The sequence below is a fragment of the Equus caballus genome, chromosome 3, assembly GCF_041296265.1.
Source record: "Equus caballus isolate H_3958 breed thoroughbred chromosome 3, TB-T2T, whole genome shotgun sequence".
NCBI lineage: Eukaryota > Metazoa > Chordata > Mammalia > Perissodactyla > Equidae > Equus > Equus caballus.
The window spans coordinates 34,580,505-34,608,339 of NC_091686.1; the positions used below are offsets into that span (position 1 = coordinate 34,580,505).

At 47.6% G+C, this 27,835-nt stretch overlaps 1 protein-coding gene across 18 annotated transcripts in view; it reads left to right on the forward strand.

Moving 5' to 3' along the window:
* Positions 1 to 27,835, forward strand: part of BANP (BTG3 associated nuclear protein) — a 117,839-nt gene that overhangs the window by 34,688 nt on the left and 55,316 nt on the right. For 10 of the 18 annotated variants that reach the window (XM_014738369.3, XM_070262152.1, XM_070262154.1 and 7 more), the window contains 2 exons: positions 10,924 to 11,040; positions 12,691 to 12,866. In XM_014738369.3, coding sequence (XP_014593855.1) covers positions 10,924 to 11,040; positions 12,691 to 12,866 — 293 coding nt within the window. Of the gene's footprint in view, positions 1 to 10,923; positions 11,041 to 11,765; positions 11,993 to 12,690; positions 12,867 to 27,835 lie in introns of those variants that run through there. The other 8 variants (XM_070262155.1, XM_070262157.1, XM_070262159.1 and 5 more) reach the window with 2 other exon arrangements.

A 27,835-nucleotide genomic window follows, 5' to 3' on the forward strand; every position in this document is an offset into this window, starting at 1 on the left:
TCTTTGTACTTGCTGAGAGCTCGCAGCATTTTCATTGAGGGCTCTGCTCTCTCTGGACCGACTGCTGCCTCCCGCCTTGTGTGTCTCGGGAGCGAGGGCGGTGGCTCGGTCGGGTCGGGGCGCATGGCAGATTCAGAGGAGTGTGAGCCACAGTGAGCCGGATGGATGGCGGCCGGCCCTCCTGCCGGCGTCTGCTGGGTTCCGCCTGCCCATGTGCTCTGGGGACAGGAGCAGCACTAGGGGCTTTGTGGACTTTTCAGGGGAATGTGGGATCGAGGAGGGGTTCCTGGTTGGTTTTGGGATGCTCCTGAACATGCCCCAAGTTCAAGGTGACCAGCTGTCCTGGTTTGTCTGGGACGCCTGTGGGTGACGGCTGCTGTGTGGCATAATTACTCTAGCCTCCTCTAACTCTCCAAAGTGTCCTGCTGTGTGTGTTTGACACCCTGCACGGCCCCAACACCTGCTCTCCAGTTGGGGGGGCACTCCAGGGCTCTCTGTCCCCAGGGGAAGATGGGATAGGCCGTGGTGTTGCTCTGAGACAGGGCCTTTCACCTGTGTCCGTACTGTGTCCTAAAGGATCACCAGGTATTTTCTCAACATCTGTGAGCAGGTCCTCTGTGCAGGCAGTGAGGCTCAGACTGGTCAGACCCAATCCCTTTTTTTTTAGAATAATTTTTTCGTAATGCCTTTTTATCCTAAAATGCAATGTTTAGAAAATATAATTTTAAAAATTAATATAATGCCTTAACTGTAATGTAGGGAGAAATAAAAGGATAACAGTGTATAGTAAAATAGCATGTATTTTAAGGTGTGAATGGTTGAATGAAATGCGCAAGGAGGCAGGGAATAGGCCAGATGCCCAGACATCGTGTGTCGGGTCCTGGACCAGGAGGGCTGTCCCCCTAGGGACTCTGATACTGCCTGGTGATGGAATATTACAGAGTGATGAGCAGTTCTTGATGAAGTTTCAAGTAAAGCAAGGTATACTTTTCTCTAGACTTGAAGAATAGTTGAATTCCTGGAAAATTCAAGTTACATTAAAATTATCCAAGAATATTTTGTGTCTAAATGTAGAAGGGAATAAGATTTTGGGCTCAGAGAATTAGAAGCCTGCTTTTCACTCATGTGAATGTGTGGGGCATTTGAAATTTGTGCAGGAAGAGTTTTTGTTAGACAAGACAGTCTCATGCATTAAAGGATGTTGTAACCTCCTTGAGCTATACCCACTGAATCCCATTGGTAACCAAATATGTCCCACTGGATTGCAGAATGCCCCCAGTTCTCCTCCACTGAGAACTATTGCTCTGAAGGGTAAGAGAAGAGCAGGTGACACACTTCCTGCCTGTAAGTAAGAGCCGGCATATTCTGAGGATGGTCCTCCTTGGTGGTCTGTCGCTTCTCATCTGTGTCTGGAAGAGGTGACCTTCCTGAGTCGGGGGAAGTGTTGGAAATCTGTCCATTCAGGCTCCACCGTCAGTGCTTGCGCTGCTTCCATCAGGGTCGGGTGGCCGAGGACGAGTGCGGACGCAGCTGTGTTTGGACCTTGAGGATGGCTTGTTTTGGGATTCCTTCTGTGTTGGGAGCAGGGCATGTTGGGAGGTGAATAGGCTTCTGCTGTCACGAATTATCCTGGTTTGAACCTGCCGGGTGACCTCGGCCAAGTGGTAGTCGTGTTGAGTCTCAGTTTCTAATTTCCTCATCTGTAAGAAGAAGCCTCTGGCCCGGTGACTGGGCTTGCTCCCGGGCTCGTCAGCTGCAGGTTTCTCTTCCAGTTCTGGTGATGGGACTGCCCCCACACACTCACGCCGGGGGTGGGGAGAGGTGGGCACTGCCTCTGGGAGCTCGTCCTTCCTGGCTGGTGTGCATGATCCTCTGGGGTTTGAGTTGTCAGATGACGGAGCTGCTCGCTTGAATGAAGCCATTTCCAGGCTGCACGGGGCCACTGTCTCTCCGGGGCCACTGTCTCTCCGGCTGCCTTCAGTGTTCAGTGATTACCGGACTACAGGAAGACACCGTTAGCAGCTTTCCTGGTCAGGAATTCCACCATGCTTCCCTCTTCCAGGGGTGGAGTTTATCAGTTAGAGACCTGCTGTGGTTTCCTCTGTGTGTGTGTTAACGAGTGGTAAAATAAAAGTGAAGTTTTCTAAAATTCACTCAGATGTATAATCTAGTTAATCCAAATCAGTTAGGTTTTCTGGTTTTAAAGAATTGTATTGGTGAGATAAAATCAACCCATTACAGAATGCACTTATTGTATATTGGCACAAGCTTTATTAATATTGTAATAAAACCATTACTTATTAAGTTAATGTCAGTTTATAGAAGGAAAAATCATTCCTCTGTTTTCCCATAGGCGTATTTTTTTTTTTTAAAGATTGGCACCTGAGCTAACAACTGTTGCCAATCTTCTTCTTTTTTTTTTCCTTCGTTTTTCTCCCCAAGTTCCACCAGTACCTATCTGTATATTTTAGTTGTGTGTCCTTTTAGTTGTGGCATGTGGGACGCTGCCTCAACATGGCCTTATGAACAGTGCCATGTCGGCGCCCAGGATCCGAACCCTGAGCCGCCGCTGAAGCGGAGCATGTGAACTTAACCACTCGGCCGTGGGGCCGGCCCCTCCCATAGGCATATTTTAAATAGGATGTGTATTAATGATTTTTAAAGAAGAATCTAAATCTGGCATTTCTCTCACGTAAATTCTGAAATGAGAAATAAAAATTGCCAACAGTTGAAAGCTGTTAACAAGAAATTTTTTGGCCAAGTAAAGGAAAATAATTTAATCTCAGTAGATTAAGGAAAAGAATGTGGGTTTTTTTTGTTTTTTTTGGTGAGGAATATTGGCCCTGAGCTAACATCCATTGCCAATCTTGCTCTTTTTGCTTGAGGAAGATCGTCCCTGAGCTGACGCAAGGGCCAATCTTGCTCTATTTTGTATATGCGACTCCGCCACAGCATGGCTTGATGAGTGGTGTGTGGGTTCATGCCTGGGATCTGAACCTATGAACCCCAGGCTGCTGAAGCACAGCGCATGAGCTTAATCACTATGCCACCAGCTGGCCCCAATATATTTAAATTAGGAAGCTGCTAATGTGTCAAGACATCTAAGTAAATGAGAATTGTATGTCTTAAATGTGGCTAATGGAGCATAGAAGAGGGAAAATCTCCAAAGACAATTAAAAATTGGTTAGCATTCTGAGTAATAAGGTGCTTCTATCAATTATTTTGGGTCTCAGATGTTTAAAATAAAATAAGTATATAAGTCCTAGGTTATTTTATATGCAAATCATATACCTTTAAAAATAACTTAAGATTCCTTAGGCCCACTTTGGTTTGTTATGAATAATGTCATGGGAAGTCTGAGTGTAACCTCACAGGACAAGTGCAGACGCCAGAAAGGTCTTTTCAGTCCTAGTGAGGCCCTTGGATAGTGGATAGTTGAGCAGCTTTCCACTGAAATACCACTCCCCTGTCCATTTGGGGAGGCTGCACATGGCCTGGAGCCAGCCCTGGAGCTGCAAGAGGCTCCAAAATCCACTCACCTGTTGGTTATTTCTAATTAAAACTGGCCTGAACTAGACCATGCTGTCAGCTCTGAGTGTTACTTATTTATTCTCTTTAATCCCTGGAGCACAGAAGGTAGTGGACCGCTGCCAACCTCAGCTGGCATTTTGGATCCCAATTTTCAGATTCTACACCTGAATGAGATTCTCTAAATAAATTCAAAAAAAAAGAAAAGAAAGTATCATGACCAGCCCTGTGACATACTGGTTAAATTAGGCTTGCTTCTCTTTGGTGGCCCTGAGTTCAAGGGTTTGGATCACAGGCGCAGACCTACACCACTCATTGGCCATGCTGTGGTGGCAACCTACATATAAAGTGGAGGAAGATTGGCACAGATGTTAGCTCAGGGCTAATCTTCCTCAGCAAAAAAGAAGAGAAAAGAATGAAAGCCTTTCTTTTTGATGCTAAAGCTTAATCATTGTCATAAAAATGTTTGTGAGATTACTTGGATGGGATTTCATCAACAATCATGTTCTACTTGGGGAAAAGAAAAATGGACTTGAATTCTTCTAGGTAGGTGCTTTTTTCTTCCTTGCAAGTGGTGTACCATAGATTCGGATTTTGCTTAATTTTAATTCTAGTTGTAGTGACTGGAGGTTTTAGCTCTAGAGGTGTTTTCACATTGGTATTGGAAGCGGCAGATGCTGAAGCATTCTGGGCTGAGCTGCAGTCTGTATGTAGTAGGCCTTTCTTCTTTCTTTTTCTCTAAACTTTTCCTCATTTATTGACCCACAGAGAATTGACATATTTGATCAAGAAATTACTTAAATTCTCTCTAATGTGCTGGTTGCTGATTCCATTTGATTTCCCAGAAGGTCTTTGTTTTAAATGTTGATGGCTGTTTGTGGAGAGGCTGCTCTGGTGTTTCAAGTGTCTATGGCTTCTGGGGAGAGAGTGGCTCCTCCTGAGCATTTCTGTCCAGCACTGGTGCACTGGCTGTCTTGGCCAGGTGATCAGTGTTCAGAGTGTTTCCAGTTTTGGTCCACTGACCTTCTCAAAGTGTCGCGTTTCACAGGCTTTAGAATGTGACACATTGAAGATCAGGTTGTTTGAATTGTGAAGAAATGGTTTGGTCTCAGCCAGGACGGACTTGTTTAATTCTTTCCTTATCAAATTTTGAATTTTTGATGTTTCCATTTAATTGTGTACATAGGATTTCTCTTCCTGACTGGTCTACACTACCTTGCACGGCTGCACACTTTCGGTGACCTAAGTGTGATACCGTGTACATGTCAGGGCTGAGTACTAACCAAAGAAAACAGAGTTTACACATATACAACTTAGGGAATTGTTAGCATAATCTGATAATTCAGAGATACGACCTAGTAACCAATGCAGATAATAAACATATGGTCAAATGTTTTAATAGATTGTGCACGTTCTCATGATTTGGAGTACTTCTCTAGTTTTAGAATAACTCTTAGCTCTTTGGGATTGTGTTGAATCTGTAGATCAATTTGGAGAGCATTGTCATCTTAACACCTGGAGTCTGGAGAGGTACACCTCTCCACTTATGTAAGTCTTTAATTTCTCTCAGCAGTTCTTATTATAATTTTCAGTGTACAGCTCTTATACATATTTTGTTAAATTTATCTCTATTTCCTATTTTTAGATGCTATCATAAGTGCTATTGTGTTTTAAATTTCGGTTTCCATTTGTTCCTTGGTAGTGTATAGAAATACAATAGATTTTTCTATGCTGACCTTTATTCTGCATCGCTTCTAAATTCACTTGTTTTAGTAGCTCTTCCATAGGACTTTATAAAAGTGAATGCAGTCATATTATTTTTAAATAGAGTTATACTTCCTATCAAATTTCTATATCTTTTCTTACATTCCTGCACTGGCTAGGATCTCCATTTCAATGTGTTCTTTTTTATATTTTTACCTTATTTCTAATCTTTGAGTGAGAGCATCCAGTTTTTCACAATCAGGTATGATATTAGCTGTCGGTTTTTCATAGATGCTTTTTATTGGGTTGAAGAAGTTCCCTTCTAGTCCTTATTTCATGGGAGTTTTTATCATGACAGGCATTGAATTTCACATGCTTTTTATGTATCTACTTGAGATGATTGCATGGTTTGTCTTCTTGGTTCTGTTATTACAGTGAATTACACTGATTGATTTCAAATGCTAAACTGACATTGCATTTCCATTATAATAAACCTGACTTGATCATAGTGTATCGCCCTTTTCATATATTATTGACTGATGTGCTAGGGGCTTTGCATCTGTGCTCATGGGGCATGTTGATCTGTAGTTCTCTCTCTTGATGTGTCTTCATCTGTTCTGTTATTAGGGTAATGGTGTCCTCAAAAAGCCGTCTGGGCACTTGTCCCTCACCGTCTGTTTTTTGAAGGTGTTTCTATAGGATTAGTTTTATTTCTTAAATATGTGACAGAATTTGCCAGTGAAGCCATCTATCTGGGCCTAGTTTTAATTATGAATTCAATTTCTTTAATAAATATAGAACTTTAGTAACGTGGAACTTCTTGAGTCAGTGTTGTTTACCTTGAGTCTCAAAGGGTTTTTCCTTTTCACCTAAGCTCTGGAATTTATTAGCATAATACTTTTCATAATGTTTCGTGTATCCTTTTAAATGTCTGTTGGTCCTCTGGTCTGTGATACTCCCTCAGACATTCCTTGTTTTGTGACTTTGTAGGAGTGCTGGTCAGGTGATTATAGGCTGTCCCTCAGTTGGGATCTGTCTGATGCTTCTCTCACGGTTAGGCTGGGGCTCTGGGTTGGGCAGGGGGACCCAGGAGTGAAGCGCCCTTCTCATCGCCTCTTCCCAGGGGTGTGCGCTGTCACCGTGGCCTCTCACTGCTGTGTTGATGTGGGTCACTGGGCCAAGGGGTGTCTGCCCGGCTCTTCCACTGTGCAATGCTGTCCTCTCCCACCCCTTCCGTCCGTGCTCTTGGGAAGGATGGCACTAGGCTACCCCCCACTCTTGGGGCGGGGAGTCACGCTGCACCTGGGAGGCAGAGCATCTGCTCACGTGACTTGTTATTCTTCTGCACGGGAGATTTGTCTCTTCTTCCCCGTGTATTAGTTAGTCAGTCATTTATATCAGTATGGACTCGTGCATGCTGATTGTATGCTTTGAGTTGGAATCCAATATTACTTTATTTTGTTGCTTGAATTATTCTGTCTTTGGCCACTAGGGCTCCCTCTGTTGACTCGTGTCCTTTGACCCCTCCCCCCAAATCATTGTGGGTTTTTTCTTTGTTTTGAGCACTCCCTTACTTTCTGGCACCACAAGATGCTCCAGGCTCATCGTGTTGCTCCCTGCCCCAGTCCTAGAGTCGGGCGTTTCTCCTTTTATTGGAGACCAAGATCTGGGCCCTGGTGTCTCCTGAGTGTCCAGGGTCCCGCTGCAGGGCTCAGTGCCCGTGGGTGTCATCGCCTGTCCCCCCCCCCCCCCCCCCCCCCACCGCGAGTCAGCTCTCCCATTCTCATTTGTAGTCATTTCTGTCACTCCCTGGAAAGAAGAAGGACAAACATGCATTCCTAGCCCACGTGCTCATCTTCTGATTTGGGGCTGTTGGTTTTCAGTCACAGAATGTTGACAGTGTAGAAGCATGGCCTCAGTGGGGCGGGGTGGGGTGCAGGCTCACAACCTGAGCCTCCAGAGCCTGTCTGCTCCAGAACCTTCTTTCTTAAGCAGCTTGTTTTGAAGTTTGTTGCAGTAGGTTTTCCTGTTTCCTGTGCAGTTGGTTATTTTGAGGGGGTTGGTTTTATACTATGTTTTGCTCATCTCATTAGACATTGGAAAGAAATTTTTAATGCTAATTTATTCTGATCCCTAAGAGTATTATTTTGGATCCTGGTTTTTATGACTTTCTAATCTTTAACCTGTAAGCAATAGAAATAGAGCCTTTACGACAAGTTTTAGTAAACGTTTCCTTGGAGTGCTTGGTGTGCTGATTGCTGGCGTGCGCTGCTGCAGTGAAGAGTCCCTGAGCTTGTGCCGACACAGCTGAAGCTGGCCTCCTGCTGATGCTCGGGGTGTGCGGTGGGCGTTTCTGGGCTTCCCACAGCTCTCCTCATGTGGCTCTGATGCTGGTGCCTTCCATCTGTGCTCTGCCGTCCCCTAAGGCGTCTGGGTCAGTCTGGGAAGGAAGAGACTGGAGAAGGCACTTGTTATTCTTAAGAACGCTGACCTGGGAGTGGCACCCCTCTCCCTGGATCACATCGCGTCCGTGAGCACCTGTCCCAGGGCTGTGTGTGCACAGAAGGAGACCTGGAAATGTAACCTGGCTGCCTAGTGGCTCCTGGTGGACCCCAGCCCGTGTGCCTTTCTTGGGCTTGAGGATCTCGGGGTATCTGATTTATAAACTGAGGATTGCTCCCACCCCCTCTTATTGTCTGTAGAGCAGGTGGACTGGAAGGGTAGATGGCAGTCAGCTGGCAGGAGCTGTTTGGAGTCTCCAAGATGAGGGAAAGCCTAAAACTCCTTTTAAAGGGCTCACCTGATCAGGCCAGGCCCACCTAGGATAATCTCCCTTTTGATTAGCTTAATGCCAACCAGTTAGGACCGTTAATCATATCTGTAAAACCCCTTCACCGCGGCACCCAGATTAGTGTCTGATCGGGTAGCTGGGGGCTGTAATTCAGCCTAAGCAAGACACTTAATGTTATTGTGACAGTTTTTCCATATCAACCCTGCATTCTTCTTAATGTGATGTGGACATTCCATAATTTTTGAAAAATGAAATATTCTTTTGTACAATTTGATGTTTACATAAATTACATTCGTTGAAAGAGTATAATTTCTGGCATACTGTAATATTGATATTTAAAAATACAACTGATTTATTACACTCTTAAGTGTTTTCATTGTAATCTAAATACCATCATCCATTTAGAATATCTTGTGGATAAGCTTTTGACAGTCGTTTTACGTTGTTACTTTTGCTTTTTGAACTTTCATTCTTGATTCTTTTCCCCCTCAAAATTTTATCCTATCAACCAGGCTGTCATACTCCTTTGCAGCAGAAATATGGATAGAAATGGAAGTTGAAAAACTTATTTCCTCTAAGGCCCCAAGGGTTAAAAAAATAACCTTCCAAATTGGGTTCTCGTTACAGTTGTCAGTGCACAGTTGAACTGAACAATATAAAGGCGTTACTCGTTTATAACTAACTCTTAATGATCTGGTATCGGGAGTGTATTCTTGAGATGGATGGGATTGACTTTTAGTTAATTCCTGAATCCATGGATGATTATGACATTGCTTCAAATGGGGTAGGGTTCAGTATTGGCTCCATTTCTGTTTTTAGTTTTTACAGTTTTAACTCCTGAGAAACTTTATTCCCATAAAAGAGTATGTGAGAGAGGAAGGGGTTCCTCAGTTCTTCAAGTTTTGTGCCAAAAATCTTCGTGGCCTATCATCAAAATTAATTTTGATGATCTGTGAGCTGAAAACTAGGTCCTCCGTCAGTTCTTTTGAAAGCTAAGAGTTGTAAACCAGTGATTCACCAAAGAGTTTCCCTCTTGGTCGGCAGAGGCGTTTGCTTTCTCGCACCTGGGCCGGCTGCAGACTGCACCTGGGTTTGCCTCTATAGTTTGCGCATCCTGGATGGACAGTGCACCTTGGTATAATTGGATTTAGAGGTAATTTTTTTTTTAAGTGGGAAAAGGCTTTGTGGAAGGGAATAAACACGTAGACAGAGGTGTTTTCTCAAGGAGAATCATTTTTAGGAAATAGTACATTCTGCAAGGTGAGGATCTGGACGTCGATCTGCCGAGAGCTGTCCACCCCTTGGAAGCCTGGGGGTGCCTCAAGGGCTGCAGTTATTCCAGCTTGAAGCTGCTTGCCTCAGAATGTCATTTCCTTCATCTTCGTTAGTAAGGATCTTTAGGGGGAAGACGTATATTTAGTCAAACAGCTTTGTGCGATGGTGGCATGAATACATTTTAGTCTGCTTCTGGTAGGACTTCTCGAACCTTTGGTGTGCTAGCGTCCGTTGGGATTTCCAGTAGGGAGTGGTTGTCTCCTCAGCAGGATCGTCCTTTAGCTGCTCATGGGTGAGAGGGAATGGGAAGGGATGTGTGCGGGGATCCTGGGAGACACTGGTGTTGCACAGAATACGCTTTGGGAAAATACCAAACTCCTACAAACCCTTTTTGTCGGTGTTTTGATCTACGAGAAGCATGAATCGTCGAAGACTGTGTGTGCCACAGTGTAAGTCCAAGATCACCTGGGTTACTTCTGATGCCTGACCTATGGATAGGTCATCAGGATTTGGTGGGTTACTTTGGTATCACCAACGAACAAATAGAATAATTGAAAAAAATACTAACACCTTTGGGCGAAATGCACTTTATTTTAGAGAAACACCTTGTGGTCCTATGATTTATTTGAGCATGAAATGGTGCCATTTGTGCCCCGATTTTGGGAGGGGGCGTTTGACAGCCCTGTGGCTGTGGTACCGGGCTAGACTTTCATGTGTGCTTTTGTTACATGACGTCTTCTCACATAAAAGCGATATTTTCCCCCGAGTTGTTTTTTGGAGAATGAAATCCAGGGATAGCATTCTTTTCAGGTAATATTACTGTGCCTTTCAAGTGCGCCTTCTTTTCGCACTCTTCCCTCCACAAGAAAGCACACTCGGAGATTTCCTGTGGCCGTAAGTGCCCAGGGTCGAGAGGAAAGACTGCAGATCTCAGTGAGTGGGTGCCCGAGAGGAGCTGTGGCTGCTGTGTGGTAGACATGCAGTGCTCCCTGGGGAGGTCGGTCAGGGCTCTGTTCTTGCTGTAACCATCTCCCTTCAGAGCAAACTCCCAAGGCCCTATGGTTGCAGTTCACACACTTTCCCTGCGGAGCCTGGAGGTGGCAATGTCTGTGGTTCAGCCCACTGTCCCTATGTTAGAGTCACCGTTTCTTTCCAGAGCACTGACATTTTGGAATAATATCACTAAGTATCATGATTATGAAAGCCTAGAAGTGTCCTGTATGAATTTGTTGGGATGGAATGAGTGAAAATAATCAGCTCTTTTTCCTGTAAACGTGCTCCTTCAGAAGCCTTATTAACTGCCTAACAGCAACTTGTGACTTCTCGATCTATTCTAAAGAAAGATTTAAATATTCCTGACTCAGCTTTCCCATATTACCCAGTTGTGCAAACTGAGAATACAACAATGTGGAAAGTTACCTCCTCCATTAAGGACGTCCTCATCTCTGGTTTATTTTTGCCCATTGTAAGTTGTAGATTCCTGTAAATGTGATTTCTGCGTGGGGCCACCTCCCTCCCTTAGTGCAGGCCACTGGGAGCAACTGTTGAATTACTCTTATGTGCTCTTACAATGAACGTTGTTGTTTTAAGGTCTTCTCTCTCTTTGTGATTCTTTTGTTCCCTAGCGTCGTCCCCCAGACTACAGTAATACTCAACAGTGATCGGCAGAACACCATTGTAGCCAAGATGGACGACCCCTTGAGCAACAGGGCGCCGGATTCCCTGGAAAATATCATTAGCAAGTCAGTAGCCACAACACCAACCCCACCTTTCACTGCCACCACCACCATGATGCGTCCCCTCAACAACAAGTCCGCATTGCGAGCTGGCCCCGTCGGTCGTTTCTGTCCTCACACCAGCCGAGGGGATGGGCAGAGCCACTGTGCTCAGTGTCGGGGAGAGTGTGGGCCAAGTGTGGATGGCCAGGCCAGTGGGGGCGCAAGGTTAGGGGGGACACAGCGTGCCGGGCACATGTGTCTGGTGCTCACGTGTCTCATTGGGAAGGTGCTTTGTTTTCACGACCGTCAGTGGAGTTCTTAGATCCTCTCACTGTTCACTGCTCACGCCCATCTGTCTGTCTGTCTGCACGGCAGCATGTCCAGTCAACACATACCCTCTACGTATGCTGAGTGATGGAGGCATTTCGAGGTGATGGCTTTTTTCTCACACCTTTCTCTTCTTACACACTTGGAATGGAACCGTGGTGAAATGGGAGTGCATGAAAGGTGTTTCACCCAGCGTGGTGGCAGCAAGGTCCGCCCTCCCCCTGGCCTGCCAGCTGCCGTGAGAGCTGCCCCACCCAGGGGCGCCAGTGGAACTTTGGCTCCTCTCATGTCTTCACACAGTTCCGTTTGCCTTTCTCTCAGGCTCCTGCAGGCTGCCCCTCCTGCAGGTGTGTCCTGTTTTCTTTGTTATCATAGCCCAGGTCTCCAGGAGCCCGGCCGGGAGCTGAGGGCTGTCGTGTGGGGCGTAGGGAGGACCCATGGTGACGCCTGGCGTCTGGATGCCCGGAGGCAGAGGCTGTGTCGGAGGGGAGGAAGCGGCCGGGGCAGGTCGGCCGTCGGGTCCTGAGCTTCAGGAGCATGGTCAGCTTGGACAAGGCCGCAGAGTGCAGCTCCCTCCTCCAGCATGCCAGGATTGGAGTCCCATCTTGATGCCATCCACGGGGAACTTGTGCCTCTGTCCCCGTTCTCAGTGTGTAGCTGTCTTCAGTGTTCAGGTCTCAGTGTGAAGGGAAGTTGAAAGGGTCCCTAGCAAGCCACGTGGTGGTCTCCAGATGATCTTTTTTGAGCACTTTTTGGAGCTGGCTTGTGTCCTGTTTTCTGGGTATCTTATTGTTCCGTATCAGGGTCCCTTGTGGTGGTGAGAATATCCCCTAGGAGGTTCTCGACTGTCTTTTTAAGCCCACTGCGGTGGTTTCTGTCAGTGGGAGTAGTTGGGAGCGATAAGCGCATTTTCCATGGCTGAGTCGTTTCTGGAAGGTCTGTTGGTGTGGAGCGCATGGGTTCAGTGTAAGGCACCCTTTGTCTCACGCGATCTTTCCTGTGACGTGGCCTGAGAGGGACTGTGACCCAGACATCAGTGCTGGCAGGGCGCCTCCGTGGTCGGAAAGCAGCCTTGAGTCACAGCCAGTTGGGATTTTGCTTTTGTGATGTAAACATTGTTTCAAACATTTTAAATTTCATACAGTTTCTTTCAACCCAAGACTATTTCCTGCTATTAAATTGCTATTCATCTTGGTAGCAAGAGCTGTGTGGAGGGCTGTGACCACTGCTCCGTGCAGAGTTAGGTTCTTGGACAGTGACAGAGGGAGGAGCATGGCAGCGGCTCAGGGCTGGTCTCGGTGGGTCGTGTTGCTCTCACTACATGGCGGGTGTTTTTGTTTTGCTCAGCGCGGTTCCCGGGCGTCGGCAGAATACCATTGTGGTGAAGGTGCCGGGTCAAGAAGACAGCCACAACGAGGACGGGGAGAGCGGGTCCGAGGCCAGCGACTCCGTCTCCAACTGCGGCCAGTCGGGAAGTCAGAGCATCGGCAACAACGTCACCCTCATCACCCTGAACTCCGAAGGTGCGCTCACAAAGCCTTGCCTTTCCTCTGCCTGAGCGGCAGGGCTGCAGGCTTTTTCCCGCTTTTTAGAAAAGTAATATATGTTTAATTTATGTTTTTAAAAAGTGGTAGAATGGAAAAATGATGAAGAAAGTGAAAATAACTGGAAAATTCCACTTCCAGAGGCTACTCTAAGTCTTCTGGGCCTTTTCTGTGTTAACTTGCACGCCATGTCTGTGATTTTATAACTTGCCCCTTTCCACGGCAGAGTAGAAATCTTTCCGCGTTAATGTGGATGTACATAATCGTTTCCAGTCAGTTTCACTGACTTAGTCAAGTTCTGGAGGCTTTCCAGTGATGGACACTTGTCACTTTTATAACCAGCAGTATGACGAGTAGTCAGCTCTCTGTCTTTGAGGACAGGTCTGTCCTCGTCTCTGATGAGGGCCCGACGCAGACTCTCAGAGGTGACTGCACGTGTGGGTCGTTCACACCGTGAGTCACGCCACCGCCTCCTGCGACAGATTTGGAGGGCGCTGCGTGGCCGGCAGCCTCTGCGTGAACCCCTCTCACCTGCACTGGGGTTCGGCCCCTTCCTGTCTCCTGCCCTGGGTCCGGGCGCCGGCCTGGCGTGCCCTTCACAGGATTCCTGCCGCACGGCCCCTTCGTCGTGTGAGGGGTACCCTGTGCTTCCCAACGGGACCCCCTGCAGCAGGGAGAGAAAAGAGAGCACTCAGACAGACTCCGCCTTCTGTTACCCAGCTCTAAAGCCTGTCGTGCCTTTACTAGTAAGAACTTGTGAGGTTTTTCTGCTTCTATGTCCGAGTCATTGATTTTTCCTAAAAACACGATGTAGATTTTTCTACTGAACAGATTTTCCTTTTAGAAAGACTTGTTATCATACCTGAAACAGTGAAAGCAATGTTTCTCTCAAAATTTCCTTCACCTCTAACATACATTGCTAGGATTGGGATGGTAGAGTAAGGGGAGGGAGAAGAGAATTAGGGGCAACCTTTTTTTTTAATTGAGATCTAATTTACATAGCATAAAATTAACCATTTTAAAGCATACATTTCAGTTGTTTTGGTATATTCACAAGGTTATGCAACTGTCACCACTGTCTAATTCCAGAATGTTTTCAGCACCCAGAAAAGAAACCCCATGGCAGTCACTCCCAATTCTCCCTCCTCCCAGCGCCTGGCAACTGGTCGTGTGCTTTCTGCCTCTGTGGAATACCTGTTGTGGACATTTCCTATACGTGGAGTCATTCAGTGCCATCCATGTTGTAGCATGCCTCAGTATTTCGTTCCTTTTTAAGGCTGAATAATATTCCATTGTAGAGATGGACCACATTTTGTTTATCTGTTCATCTGTTGGTGGACACTGGGTTTTTTCCACTTTTTTTTTTCTCTTTTTTTAAAAAATATTTATTTATTTTTTTGAGGAAGATTAGCCCTGAGCTAACGTCTGCTGCCAACCCTCCTTTTTTTGCTGAGGAAGACTGGCCCTGAGCTCACATCTGTGCCCATCTTCCTCTACCTTATATGTGGGATGCCTACCACAGCATGGCTTGCCAAGCGGTGCCATGTCCGCACCCAGGATCCGAACCAGTGAACCGCGGGCCTCTGAATCGGAACGTGCGCACTTAACCACTGCGCCACTGGGCCAACCCCTCCACGTTTTGACTCTTATGAATAGTGCTGCCGTGAACGTTTGTGTGTAGGTTTTTGTGTGCCTGTGAGTTTTCATTTTTCTAGGGTTGATACCTGGGAGTGGAGTTTCTGGGTCAAGGCAGCTAGTTTTTTTACACGTTAAATTTGAAGACAAAGAGGAATGCTACTGATTTCATCCTAATGGGTATTGACTGAAAATCACATTCCTAACAATTTCAGAGAAAATTAATTGTTCTTACTCTTTTTCCATGTGGATTTTGGGTAAATCCCACACAGGTCTGGCTGCCTACTTTAGGGCTAATGTTTGTTTGGTTTAAACTCTGTCAGCCAAGTAATATAACATTTGATAATATTGGGAGAGTCTGGATTATCGTGCAAACAAAAATTGTCATCTTTTTAATTCATGTTTCTTAACGTGATATAATTAATGTGAAATATACTTCAGTGGGGGAAACCGCAGACTGACACCAAAATAACATACAAAAAGGAATCACATTTTGAGCTTATTAGTATTGTTAATATCTGTAAGAGGAAATGCGGATTTTTTTTGGTATCTGAGTCTAAGTTCCTTAGCTACGACATGATACACTTTCTGAAAAACATTCTTCTTTAGCAAAGACTTTGAGCAAAGTATTTTAACCACGTTTAAAAGTGATTGTTCTATCAAATATGATTTTGACATACAACATAGGTTGTTAGGATTGGGACAATTTAGGGAAATTTTTCTGATTTTAAATTTTATTTTGTTTTGAAGAAGAGGTTATGTAATTCAGGCCCATTTTATTTTACCATTTCAGTAGGAGGAAACATTTTGCAATAAATCTGTTTTGCTGACCCCGTCCTTGGGAATGTCTGCCCCAGCAGCTGCAATGTTATGAGACTGTCGGGTCGAGCTGCCTTAGTTGGCACGTGGTTGTGGAAGATGATACAGAGACGGATGGAGTCATCTTTAAGTGATTGCTGTGTATGTAAATGTTGGAAAAAGAGCTAATCCATTACTGTCTCTTGTATCAGATTTACTGTCGACCTGTCGTGGCAGCATCTGTTAAACGTCCCCGTGAGATTTACGGACGCACTGAGGATCGGATTAGCCGTTTCCCTGCCGTGTCCTCCTCCAAGACTAGAACAACTTGCTCAACTGGAGAGACTGTCAAGTCAGCTAGTTCATGTGAGAGAAGCGTTATTAATATGCAGAGTGCTGAGGGGCCGTGGGCTCATCTTCAGATTGAGTCATTCTAGTTCCTGATAAGAGTCCAGAGCTGCAAGTAGACAGATTGTTCTTATCTTCTTATAAAAATGTTTAAGTGCCTGAAGTTTTAAAGAACCACTGGCTTCAAAATGGTTATTTCTTAAGAATTCCAAATGGTTTGCATGAATTGACATGCCATTTTATATCAAATTTAGCGTCACTTTATAACACTGCAAAGGCACTGGATCATTTCATCTCAGTGTTTTAATTAGACGGTTCCATTTGTCATGGCACAAACTCCAGGTGAATTAGAAAGAAGTGCTAACTGTTGAGAGCAGTGCCAGAAAACTTATTTCTTAGTTCCTGTTCTTCTCTTCCCTTGGTAGTGTGGTCTGAGGTTGCTCCTGTCTTTGGTGAGTACTGAAAGGATGCGGGGTGTAATTGTCCAAAGATTAAGCTGGCTAATTGAGTCAGAGAAACAAATGAGCTAAAATGGGCCAAAAATGGGCTCTATTAATTAATGAAGGGATTTAGTTAGATCTTAAAAAAGAGTATAAATTCATGCTGTTTATACATTTGATAATTCTTAGAAAACTTGACTAATCCTGCGTGTAAGAGGTTGAGTACTTAATTTTAATGGAGAAGATTATGCTTCAATTATAATTGAATTATTGTCAGAAATCGGCCTCCTGGGGGTCGGCCCCGTGGCCGAGTGGTTAAGTTCACATGCTCCCCTTCAGCGGCCCAGGGTTTCGCCTGTTCGGATCCTAGGTGCGGACATGGCACCACTCATCAGGTCCTGCTGAGGCGGCGTCCCACATGCCACAACTAGAAGGACCTACAGCTAGAATATGCAACTGTGTCCTGGTGGGCTTTGTGGAGAAGAAAAAAGAAATCAGCCTCATGAATGTTCCCAAGCCCAGTCACTAAAATGACATATGGTAAATATCTGTGATGTGCTCGGTAGGGGTGGCGAAACAAAGCCTGGGAGAAGCAGCTCACTTGTGAGAGGTTGTCAGTCACAGCAGTGGGAGGCTGAGGTATGTTCCCTGGGAGGTTGAGGGTGCGGGGGCTGTAAAGTGAGATTAGTGCAAATTGCCCTGTTCACAAAACATCAGCTGTACATTTGTAAGGAAGGAAATTGAGCCAAAAACATTTCTTGAGAATTTATTTATATAATTTATTTTACATAAACTTTTTTTGCGTAAATTCTTTATGTGTTAAACACGTTTTATTGGTGATCATAAATTAACTGCTAAGAGGAGGATGACAGACAGGTTAGTGACCAAAATAAAACCAAGTTAGTAAAGACGGACTGGCATAAGAATGTCAGCGAGTCTTGGAGCATGACAGTACGGTGGGTGCTGAGGCTGTCCCAATCAGAGAAGGGTGCTGGGAAGGGCGATGTCACTGCGGCCTCCCACGCTGTTTCAGAATGGGCAGTGTGTGACACTGGTTGGGGACACCCCACCTGCGCCCAGTGGTTCCCACTCTGTTGTACCAAGGGACTTGGGTGTCCTTGGACATTTGCTTTAGTCATGGTTGAGCTCACAGTGACATTCGAGTTAGGCAGGCAGGGGTTCGCATGGGAAGAGGCCTGTCTGGCCCCGCCCTTTGAGTCCAGGACTTGACCCCAGGGCCTGAGCCTTGGCCCTCGTCGGTGGTGTGGTGGTGCGGTCCCGTGGGATGTGCTCATAGTGGCCGGGGAAGAATCGATTGCCAGCCCCTAAGACTGTTTGTGCCTCCCCTTTTCCTTTTGTCATTATCCTGTATGTAACTCAGCCCTTTTGAATTACCAGTTTAAAAACCTGAAATTATCCATTTGTTTATAGCTTAAAGATGTCACATGACTCCCAGATAAGCTTGGGTGTGTGGGCTACAGGTACAAAGTTAACTGGCTCTAAGAGCAGAGGGGTGGGCCACCAGTTCCTGTGGGCTAGTCGGAGGGGTAAGATGTTATTGACATCCACTGGAGGTGTCACACAGGATTACAGTCACGATCAGAGTGTAAACGCCTTAATTTATAAGGGCTCAGAAGTTGGTGCCAGTTCCAAGTATCCTGTGTGATCCATGCAGGAGGATGAGCCCCCCAGGGCATGTTTCGGGTTCAGCTCATTCGGGGCTGTTCTCCGTGAGCAAGCCTCTCAGTCCCCGCCTAGCCTGCAGCCCCCTTGTCCTCACCCCCTACCCCCATGTCCGGCGCCTCTCCCATCAGTTTTAGAACCAGCAGCCCTTCTTCCTGGGTTCGTCCTTTTGCTGCAGAGGTTGTCTGGTTTAGGAGAGGGGTGTGGTGAAGGCAGTGTTTGTGCTGGAACGCGTGAAGCGTGAGTTGGGAGCAGCAAGGATGAGGGTCAGAGGAGAGGTGTGAACCCTGGGTCCTGGAGCAGCTCAAGGACAGACTGAGCACTTGGGCTTTTAAAGCTTGTCAGTGAACCTAAAGCTGGGAAAGGCGGTACAGAGATTGGCGTGAACGTGGATTTAATACTGTTTTGGAAATAACTCATAAATACCTTGTAATTCTCGTATTAATACTTGACCCGACAACGTTCCTAAAGTAGCTTCTGTGGCTGACCAGCCCCCGAAGCCTCCAAAAGCAAGACTGGACAGCGGGTCCTGCAGCTTCGGAGCCCAGTGACATTCGTGCAAATGCTTACAGCCTCCCGCTGCCTTTTTCTGATTGGTCCTTTTTGAATTCACAGGGGTATGTGGGCTTCACGATGGGTGCTGTGACGGCGGGCTAGTTTTCCATGCTGCAGGACTCTTACCGCCAACCGAGCAGGCTTAACAGCACCGCTATCATCCCACAGCTCTGGAGGGCAGAAGCATCTGCTTGGGGTCTCACAAAGCCCCAGTTAAGGTGTCACCATGCTGGGCCTTTGTCTGGGGGAGAATCCGCTTCTAGGCTCATTTAGGGTGTTGGCAGAATTTGGTTGTTGGGTTATAGGACTGACCGAGGTCTCGGTTTTCTTGTTGGCTGTTGGCCAGAGACTGCTCTCAGGGTCTTGCCCTGTGGCCCCTCCATCTCTCAGAGGAGATCTTCTCTCAGGTCAAATCTTTGTCATCCCCATCTGCCATCAGGGGAGAAAACTGCTTTTTACAGGGCTCATGTGATTAGGTCAGGCCCACCTGGAGAGTGTCCCGCACCTTAAACTCAACTGATCAGTGGCTTTAATGATATCTGTGAGATGCTTTTGCCACGTGGCATGATCACGGGGCAGAGGTCACGGGGCCCTCTTATAATTCTGCCCACCACAGGCACTGATGTGCTGGTTTTAGTTGTGGCGTGTGCTGTGCGAACCCGTCTGGTGTACTGGATTCCGAATGTGCAGGCGAGACTCTTCTAAAGCCAGTTCTTAGCCTTCCATCCCCTGACTCCTTTGGGAAACATGGAAGATGTGAAAGTTTGAGAGAGTAAATGAAATATAGTGATCTGCACCTTTTCAGACAGCACCTGTCATCTCTGGATACAAGATGTCCTGTCCCCTCAGCTCCTGCCCTGTGACGTTGACTGCTGCCCTGGGGAGGTCGTGGAGTGAGTCCGCTTGGCTCTCTCCACCCCTTCTGCTCATGGACGTGGCTGAGATCTTTTACAGGAATGTTTCAGAGAAGGGAGAGATCATAATTATGACTCTGATGAGATAATTGATAGCAAAGAAATGTAAAAGCTGGAGAATTGTGCAAATAATTTAAACAGCAGCCCACCACTGCCTTCGGAAGTGCCCAAGGGTGGGAGGAGGGGCGCTAGGGTGGGATGTGAATTGTGGGGTCCAGATACCTTGAGGTTGCGATTTAGGCCTTCCTTTCCTCTGTTCAGTGGTCGTTAGCCATCAGGGCATTGGTGATGCCCAGTTACAGAGAACTCGGGCTCACGGCCATGCGTAGACTCTACTTCAGGGGTGGTTGAATAGTTTTTTTCACTTAAAAAATGTTTGAACGGGGAATGGCCCAGTGGCACAGCAGTTAAGTGCGCACGTTCTGCTTCGGCAGCCCTGGGTTCACCAGTTTGGATCCCAGGTGCGGACATGGCACCGCTTGGCAAAGCCATGCTGTGGCAGGCATCCCACATGTAAAGTAGAGGAAGATGGGCACGGATGTTAGCTCAGGGCCAGTCTTCCTCAGCAAAAAGAGGAGGATTGGCAGCAGTTAGCTCAGGGCTAATCTTCCTCACCCCCCCAAAAAAATGTTTGAACATTACTGGTAAAATCTTTGTAATAGAATTATTGATCTAAAACATCCTGCTCAAAAAAACAAAACAAAACAAAGCAAAAATAGCCCATATCAGAAAAGCATTATAAAGAAAATGGCAGAATGTACCTTTTCTATATTGAAATCTCTGTGATTTGTAGTTTGTGGAATGTCAGTTTTATGGATTTCTGAAATTCTCAAGTTCTGTTTCACATAATTATAAAATCCCTGATTTTATAGAAAGGACAACCTATTGGGAGGCCACCCGGTTTTCACAGTTGTCCTCTTGGCGTATAGCCATCACACAGTTCAGGACATCCACGCCTTTCCCTGGTCTGTTCATCTTTCTGGCCCCCTTCCCATCCCAAAATTCATTAAATATCCACAGATACATGGTTGTTGGGATGAAGATTCTTTTGAAGCATCTATATATGACATCATGGCAGTTTAGCCAGCAGATGGCTGGAGTTGACATGTTGTGACAAATGTAGCTTTATTTCTGCATAAATAGAAATAGCCCCCAGGATCCTGCAATAGCCCAACACATGATTTTTTTATGGGATAGATAATTGTAAGTAGTGCAACAATGAATTCATGCATTATACAGAGGATTCTCGGACTCTGTCTTGGGTGAAGAAGTCCATTATTTGCAGTAAGGGTTAGTCCGCGTCCGGGCTCTGGAAGCTCTCTGAGCCGTGACGAATGTCTGCAACGGTGCAGCCTGGGAGGGGTCAGGACGCTGACCTGAGACTTCCTGTCTTGTGAATTCCATGTGGATTTATTCTGCATTACCATTCATATTTGGAACTATTTCTTCCATTTTATGCAGTATGTTGCTTTTGAAATTCTTAAACAGTTTGGGCAGGGCTTTACAAAAGCCAGGTGAAAATTAACTTTTGGTATAGATGGAAAGTACAGCCTGACACCAGCTCCTGACCGTGAGTCTGTCCGCTGAAGACTCGCCTGGAGGTGGTTGAGGCTGACCTTCTTTCGGTTTGTTTGTTATCCTCTGGGTGGAGACTGAAATACATCAGTAGTTACGTGTCATGGCTACAGAGTGCTGAATATATGCAGTCTCAGTAATAGCTACCGGAAGAGCAGCTGTGACAGGCAGCTCTCAGCGAGCGCGTGGGGCATCTGGGAGCAGAGACAGCATCACCAGAACCCACAAGTGTGGCCAAGCAGCATGTTTGAGGGAAGTGGGCACTTGCTCCCTCGTCCTTTCCTCCATCAGAGCTGCTGGCACCACGGGACACCATGACTGAGATGTTTCACATGGCTGGCTGGCGGGCGGGCGGGTGGGACACCATGGGCGGAACCACGTTGTCTTTGGAAAGAGCCAAGGTGGCGAGTTAGGCTTGGTTGGAGTGAGAAGGCATTTGGGGTGGCTGGTAACCAACCTTCTAGAGTATCCAGCCTTGGCACTTTATGAGCTGATGCACAAGCTGTGTGCAGACTGGAGCCTTGCTGTGTGCTTTGGAGCTGCGATGACGCATCTGTATGGACTCAGCACAGCTGCCCGCATTTCCCAGCAGAGAGCCGCTGAGCTGCAGTAACGCGTGTGAAGTCCTGGCATAGGGTAGGTGCTGAGTAAATATTGTCTTGTTTTTGCCCCATGCCATCTGCTGTCAGACTTGGAAGAGAGGTTTGTTCAAGCCTAGGTCCCGGGCGTGGCAGGGTGACTTGGAACCCAGGCTGACTGGCCGTGTTGGGAGGAGTGCACGTCCTGATCTCAGGGAACGTGTGACTATCTGTCTGTCAACAATTGGGGAAAGGAAGCCTAGCGCCAGGTGGCTGTGTTTCTTCGTTTCAACTTGGCGGTCAGAAGAACGTGGTCATCTTTTTCATCGCAATGTATTCTCCTGTTCATTTCACTTTCTTGGCATTAAAATAGAACCTCAAAACAAATACTTGTATTCTGAACTGCTGTAATGGTAAGAAAATTCCAGTTACTGCTGAACGGTTTTCAGAAGTGCCAGTTACTTTCATTGAAGATTTAAATGATTGGAATAGAAAGCAAGTTTATTTTTCTTATAATCTAACTGGTAGTTTTTAAATAAAGCTACTAGAATCTTCCTGTTTTGTCAGATACCAAAACTGACCAAGCTATTTTAGTAAAATAAATATATCCTTTCTGAATTATCAAAAGACAAATTTCTAAAATATGTGGGTAGGTGTTCCATCGTGTTTTCCATTGAAAAGACATGATTCATTGTCACTGGTGAGAAGCTGGGGTCCAGATTGGGTTCTGGCTCCCAAGTCGGTGGTAAGTTAGGGCTGAGTATTTCCAGGGAGAACAGAGCTGAGTCAGCAGGTGCAGCCAGCATGACCCCTGAGTGTCTCCGGCAGTCCTCTCTTCCTGCCAGGGAGCTTGGAGGTGCTGCCCCTCTGCCAAAAGCCCCTCAAATGGTGACAGTGGAGCCCTGGTCCTCTCTTCCCTCTGGAATGGGTCCCTGTTCCCACGGCAATGATTTTTCACTTCCGTGTTGGTCACAGTTGCTGCAGGCTGTATTTCTTAAATGCCTAGCTTAGACTTCTTGCTTGAGAGATGACCACACAACCTCGATTCGCAGGGCGTTTGAGTGACGTTAGGAATGAGTAGGTTATAAATAGGTTATAAAATGCCTTCTAAAATTTTGAGATGTTTGATTGAAATAAAGTTTCTGGATAATTTCCTATGTTACCAGAGAAATTTAAGCCATTATTTTCTGGAGTGATAAGTTAGGGAAAATAAGGAAAATTAATTTTTAGACTTTCCTTATTTACTTTTGGGAGGGGAGAGCAGTGTTCCCTGCAATAATGCCGACTGGAGGAGTTTCAGTGACCTCTCATCCTCCAGGAGATTCTGGTAGCATTTCTGGAAGTATGTCTGCTCAGCACTAAGGAAGGGCTTTCATCCATAGACAGGAGTCAGTGGGGAGCAGGGCTGTGGTGGGACACTGAAGCTGACGTCCACTGAGCCCGTCCAGGCGGCCTTGTGGGTTCTCCAGGTTCACGTTTCTTGTACCCCACGTTGTACGTGAGAAGGCGGGGCTGCACTTCTGTTCGCCTCATGCCCTTTTGATGTCATCTTCCACAACACTGTTAGCAGAGCTCGATCTATGAGTACTGAGTAATTTCTGGTTAATCGGTCTCACTGATGATGATTTTTTACATGGTAAAAACTAAGGGTTAACTTTCATTTGTAAATTCTTTTATTCGTTTAACAACATGATTCACCTTCATGAGAACTACGTTTAATAGGTGAAGTCACGTTTTCATCCTTCCTCTTGAATCGCTTTGAAAATGCCTGCCTTGACACATCTGTGTCTTGCGTCCATGTAAATGGAACATCACAGTGTTGGCCTGCTGGTGTGTTTTCTTGGTTGTTGCTGGAACCGCAGGCTCTCCAGGGGGTGACATTGGAAGAAGGATGGCCCTTTCTCTTGCATGTCACTCTTTCAGCATCAGGGAGAAAGTCCAGGATTTGGACAATGGGGGGTGCTCCTAGCACAGGCCAGCGAGGTCAGAAGCCCTCTTGCTAAGGGGGGCTCGCTAGACTGGGCCCCACCCCACTGCCTCTGTCCCCACAAGACCTCTGAGTGCAGACAGCATTGCTTCGGTGGAAGAGGATACTTCCTTGAGGTCGGGAACCAAGGAGAGGACGGGGTGTGGAGGGCAGCCCGATAGGAAGCTGGTTCCCAGGTTGGAGAAAGCAGTGAAGTTCACGGCGAGTTTACAGAGAACTCAAGCTGTCATCCTTTCTTGACTGCATGGCCATCCCGCCAGCATTCCATGCAGTCTTGGTATCACTTTGACAAGATATTGACTCACTGTTTGGAAAACAGCACTGAGCTCTGGTCTAGTGTTGACATTGCTTTAAAACTATTATGTAAACATGGGGAGCTTGCTAAGTGGACTCACATTGCTTTTTTTTCCTGAGAAAGGCCCCAGCCATATTGACAGTATTGGTGGTCAAGCTGAGAGCCCTCAGCCCCTGTTCTTGTGCTGGCCCATGTGCAGTGTCGATGGTGGCTGGGGAGGCAGGCACGGCCTCACCCTCTACCCTGATGGCTCAGGATGTTGCTGCCCCTCCCTGCAGGCTCATGTGAGATCCTCCTAATGGAACCGTGAAGTCCAGAGATGCTTGGTGTCACCAGAGACCGCTTTCAGTTTGACCGTGTTCACAGTGAAGTCAGCATCAGTGCTTGGAACTGTGGGGGGTTCAAGACCGTAGGTCCTAGTGTGAGATTTAATGCTCACGGGCTGTGGGTCCTTCTTGGACTGCTGTAGCCCCAGAGTGGTCACTTGTGTCCTCTGTCATGCCCCCCGCCCCCATCCATCCATTCTCAGCCCCCTGTTCAGTTCTCCATCTGCACTGTCTGCCCTGTACTCCCTCTCTGGTCACACTGTCTCCATGCCCTTCCCAGCCCAGGCCTGTGCAAGCTGCTCCGTCTTCTGGAACCTTTACTGTGGTTCTCCCAGGGGTGGTTGTTCTTACCATGTCTGCGTGAAGTCCTCTTCTCCTGAGGCTGGCCCTGGCCTCCCTCTGGGGTGGGCAGCTCTGCCCCTCTGCTCATGACCTCTGCGAGGGCAAGGACTTGGAGCCCATGGCAGCTCGGGTTCTCATGTTCATCCGATGTTCCCCGGGAATTTCAGTTCGTTCACTCACACTTGACCTGGAGCAGTGAGGTGGCGATTCTGACCAGGTGTGTGGAAAGCCTGGCCGGTCGGTCATTTGCTGGAGAGGCAGCCGACCACCGAGCACATTGGTGTCGGCTTGTGGAGGCTGAGATCAGAATCTTGGGAATTCCAGCATTTCTAGCAAGTTCTCCAGGTGATTCTTACCTCCCTCAGCAGAGTGAGCCTCCACTCCTCAGGGACTGCTGTCTCGAGGTCCTAACCGTCTTCAAGGGGTCGAACCCACAGGCTTGATCTGCCTGGAACACAGGGTGGTGTTTTGATGAGTTTGGCACCAGGGGGCTTAGTTGTGTCTGGGACGTCCCAGTGGTGGGGAGAAGCCTCCACAGCCCTGTGCCGCTCCCTTGGGTCCCTGTGTCCGCGTTGGCGGGGCCATCTGCATTCCAAGGGCTCTGGCGTGAAGATTCAGTCCGCTGAGTCCAGTAACTGTCCGTAGCTGTGTTTGGAAAGACAGACAGCCTCCTGGTCCCAGAAGACTGTCCTGCTTCAGCACCTGCTCTTGCCCCTGCTGCATGCCCTCCTTCCCCTGCCCCCTCCCCTTCCTCCTCCCTCCTCCTCTTCCCTGCCCATCCCCTCCTTTCCTCTCCTTCCTCCTTCCTCTCTGTTCCTCCCCCTCCTCTCCTTCCCCCTTCCTCAACTCCTCCCCCTCCAGCGCCCCTTCCTCCCTCTACTTGCTTCCTGGCCTGCCTGCTGCAGGCAGAGGGTAGTCCTTCCTCTCTGTTTGGTGTGACTGAGACTGATTCTGGGTTCACTGAGTGTTTCGATCCTGAGCATCAGACCCAGTGCCCAGCATGGAATTGCCCAGTAAATATGTGCAGATAAAGTAATAAATACCCAGAAGTTGGCGCCTTTTGGCATTCCAGCTATGACCTCGAGGTGGCCCCTCTAGAGGTCCCGTCACAACCCTGTTTCGGTCCCATGTCCATTTTAGTTTTGTGTATGTGGGCTCAATAGAATAGCAGCTGACTGATGTTCAGATGCGTGTGTCTGAGCACATGCTCACGGCACCACCTCTTCACTTCTAAACCGTCGATGTTTCTGAGAAACGATGCTACTTATTCATCTCTTACTCTGAGTTCGGAAAATCAAATTTGTGGGATTTGTTTTCTGTCCCTAGCTAAAGCAGGAGCCCAGCCTCAACAGCCCTGAGCAGCCCTTCCAACCACTGGTCCTCCCCAGCGGCGACGTGGTCATCTCAGTGGGGTTGCCGAGCCTCACCTAATGTTTGTGGAGATCTCGTGATTCAGGAGCTCAGCTGGGAGAGGCTGCCTGCGAAGGGGGCAGGGTGTACGAGTCGCTTCTGGCCTAGCCACTTGGCTTCCTGCTCTGCTCCAGGCCTTTGGCAAAGTGAGACAGTGCTGGCCACCCTTTGTGGGGACCTCCGCTGTGCATGGAGGCTGGAAGGTAATTACCAGGACATTTCAGAATAAAGCTCATGAGAAATCTTGAAGCAGTGGTGACCATAGCTGTGAGGTGACTCAACAGCCCACAAGCCTGGGAGTCACTCTGTAGAAAATGGGTGTTCCTCTTGATCCTGGCCACCCAGAGGGAGGTTTCACTCTCCCTGTTAACGTCCCTAGGCTCCCACCTCGGCAGATTTGTACTGGGGCTCTCGCTCGCACCTTACCTTGCTTCCACCTTAGGGTCAGAAGAGATTGTTTGGAAAGCTGCAGAGTTTCCAAGCAGAATCAATAGTTGTCTTGGTTTGTGATCATAAATGGAGTTTCCTTCTACCAAAGGTTGAAGCTTTTTTAAATTGATGTTTCTTTAACAATCACCAAGTCCTTTTACACGCATCTACGACGACCAGGGTGGCTGTTAGACAGAGAAGGAATCTGGGGTTGAGAGAAGCCAGCCCACTTGCTAAGAGTCTATCTCGGAAGCCTAGGGCTGGCCCAGGGCCTGGGCTGTACCTCCTGGCCTCCTTCTTGTATCTCAGAGGGACTTGCAGATATCACATGCCAGGTAAAGAGGTGGGAAGTCCGTCTCCCGTGCGTCTCCTCTGGATGGGAGGGAGAGCTACCTGCCTTGCTGCCCTCCTTATTCTGTCAGCATCGTGTCTGTCCCGTGATTGTCACTGAGGCCTTGCTGAAGGTGGAGAAGTGGGGTCCTTTCCACACGTGGATGTTGAGACCTGGGCTTTGGCATTTTAGACTACCCTCAAGAAAGCCGGGGTCTGGGTGTGTAGCAGTTTTCAGTTTGCAGAGGCAAAGACTGGAATTGCTTGCACAGGGAGGCCAGTGGCAAACCTACTGCTTTCTCTCCCACCCTGCTGTCTGCTCACTCTATAGCCGTCATCCCAAAGCTTGTTCTTTGTGGGAAGTGGCCAGGAGGTGAGAGATCAGACTGGGCAGCTAGATGAGGCAGCTAGCCTAGATGTGAGGATACCTGGAAGAAAATCCGAATCTGAAGGTCACCCGGGGCGTGTGGCATCCATGTGGAGCAGTGCCCATTTCCAGAAGTGTTCAAGGATATCAGGGTCTGCAGGAGTCAGAGGTCAAGTACAGGCAGAGTTTGCAGCCCCTTGGGCACTCAGGTGCCCCCCTGAGACCCACAGTGTGCTGGGCACCAGGCCCTGCTCCTCCTGTGTCCCCTCCTCCTGCAGATCCTCCCTCCCTGTGATGCCAGGCTCGGCGGTTTTCATTCTGTTATTAGTTAGTAACCTTTGAGATCCTAAAATCACAAACTGTGCGTTCCTCAGGGTTTAAGGTAAGCACGTGTGGCAAGGAAAGAGATTTGGCTACGAGAAGACGAAGGGGTCTCCATGCTCTGAGCAGGGGCTCAAGAAGGTGCTCCTGATCTGTAGACGTCCAGGTTCACCGCTGGGAGGGAAAGGAGGGAAGGGCTGGCGGGAGGGAGGGAGGCTCACCAAGCGGGACAGGGAGAGTCCTGAGTCCTTGTGGAAGGACTCAGCTGGGAGGAGAGGAGGGAGCGGGAAGGTTGGCATCCCCGGAGCCCTTTGTCCTCCGCCATGCAGAACACCAGCTTACGGCTCTTAAATCATCTTTCTCACTTAGGATGTGCTCAGCTTCCAGCCGGGCTCTTCTCAGAGCAGTTCCAAGCAGAGGCTTAAGTCCCAGAGTCCTCTAAACATGGGCTTGTGCTTGGGTTCTTGTTGTCCCAGAGGCAGGCAGCCTCCGTGTGGCTCTCCTGCTGCTGACGGCCCCCAGATTCATGGTTGGGACCTGAGGGGCGTGCTCTGCCAGCGGCCTCCTTCAAATCCCTGATGGTCGTACTCTGAGACTGCTCTCGTTTGCTGCCTT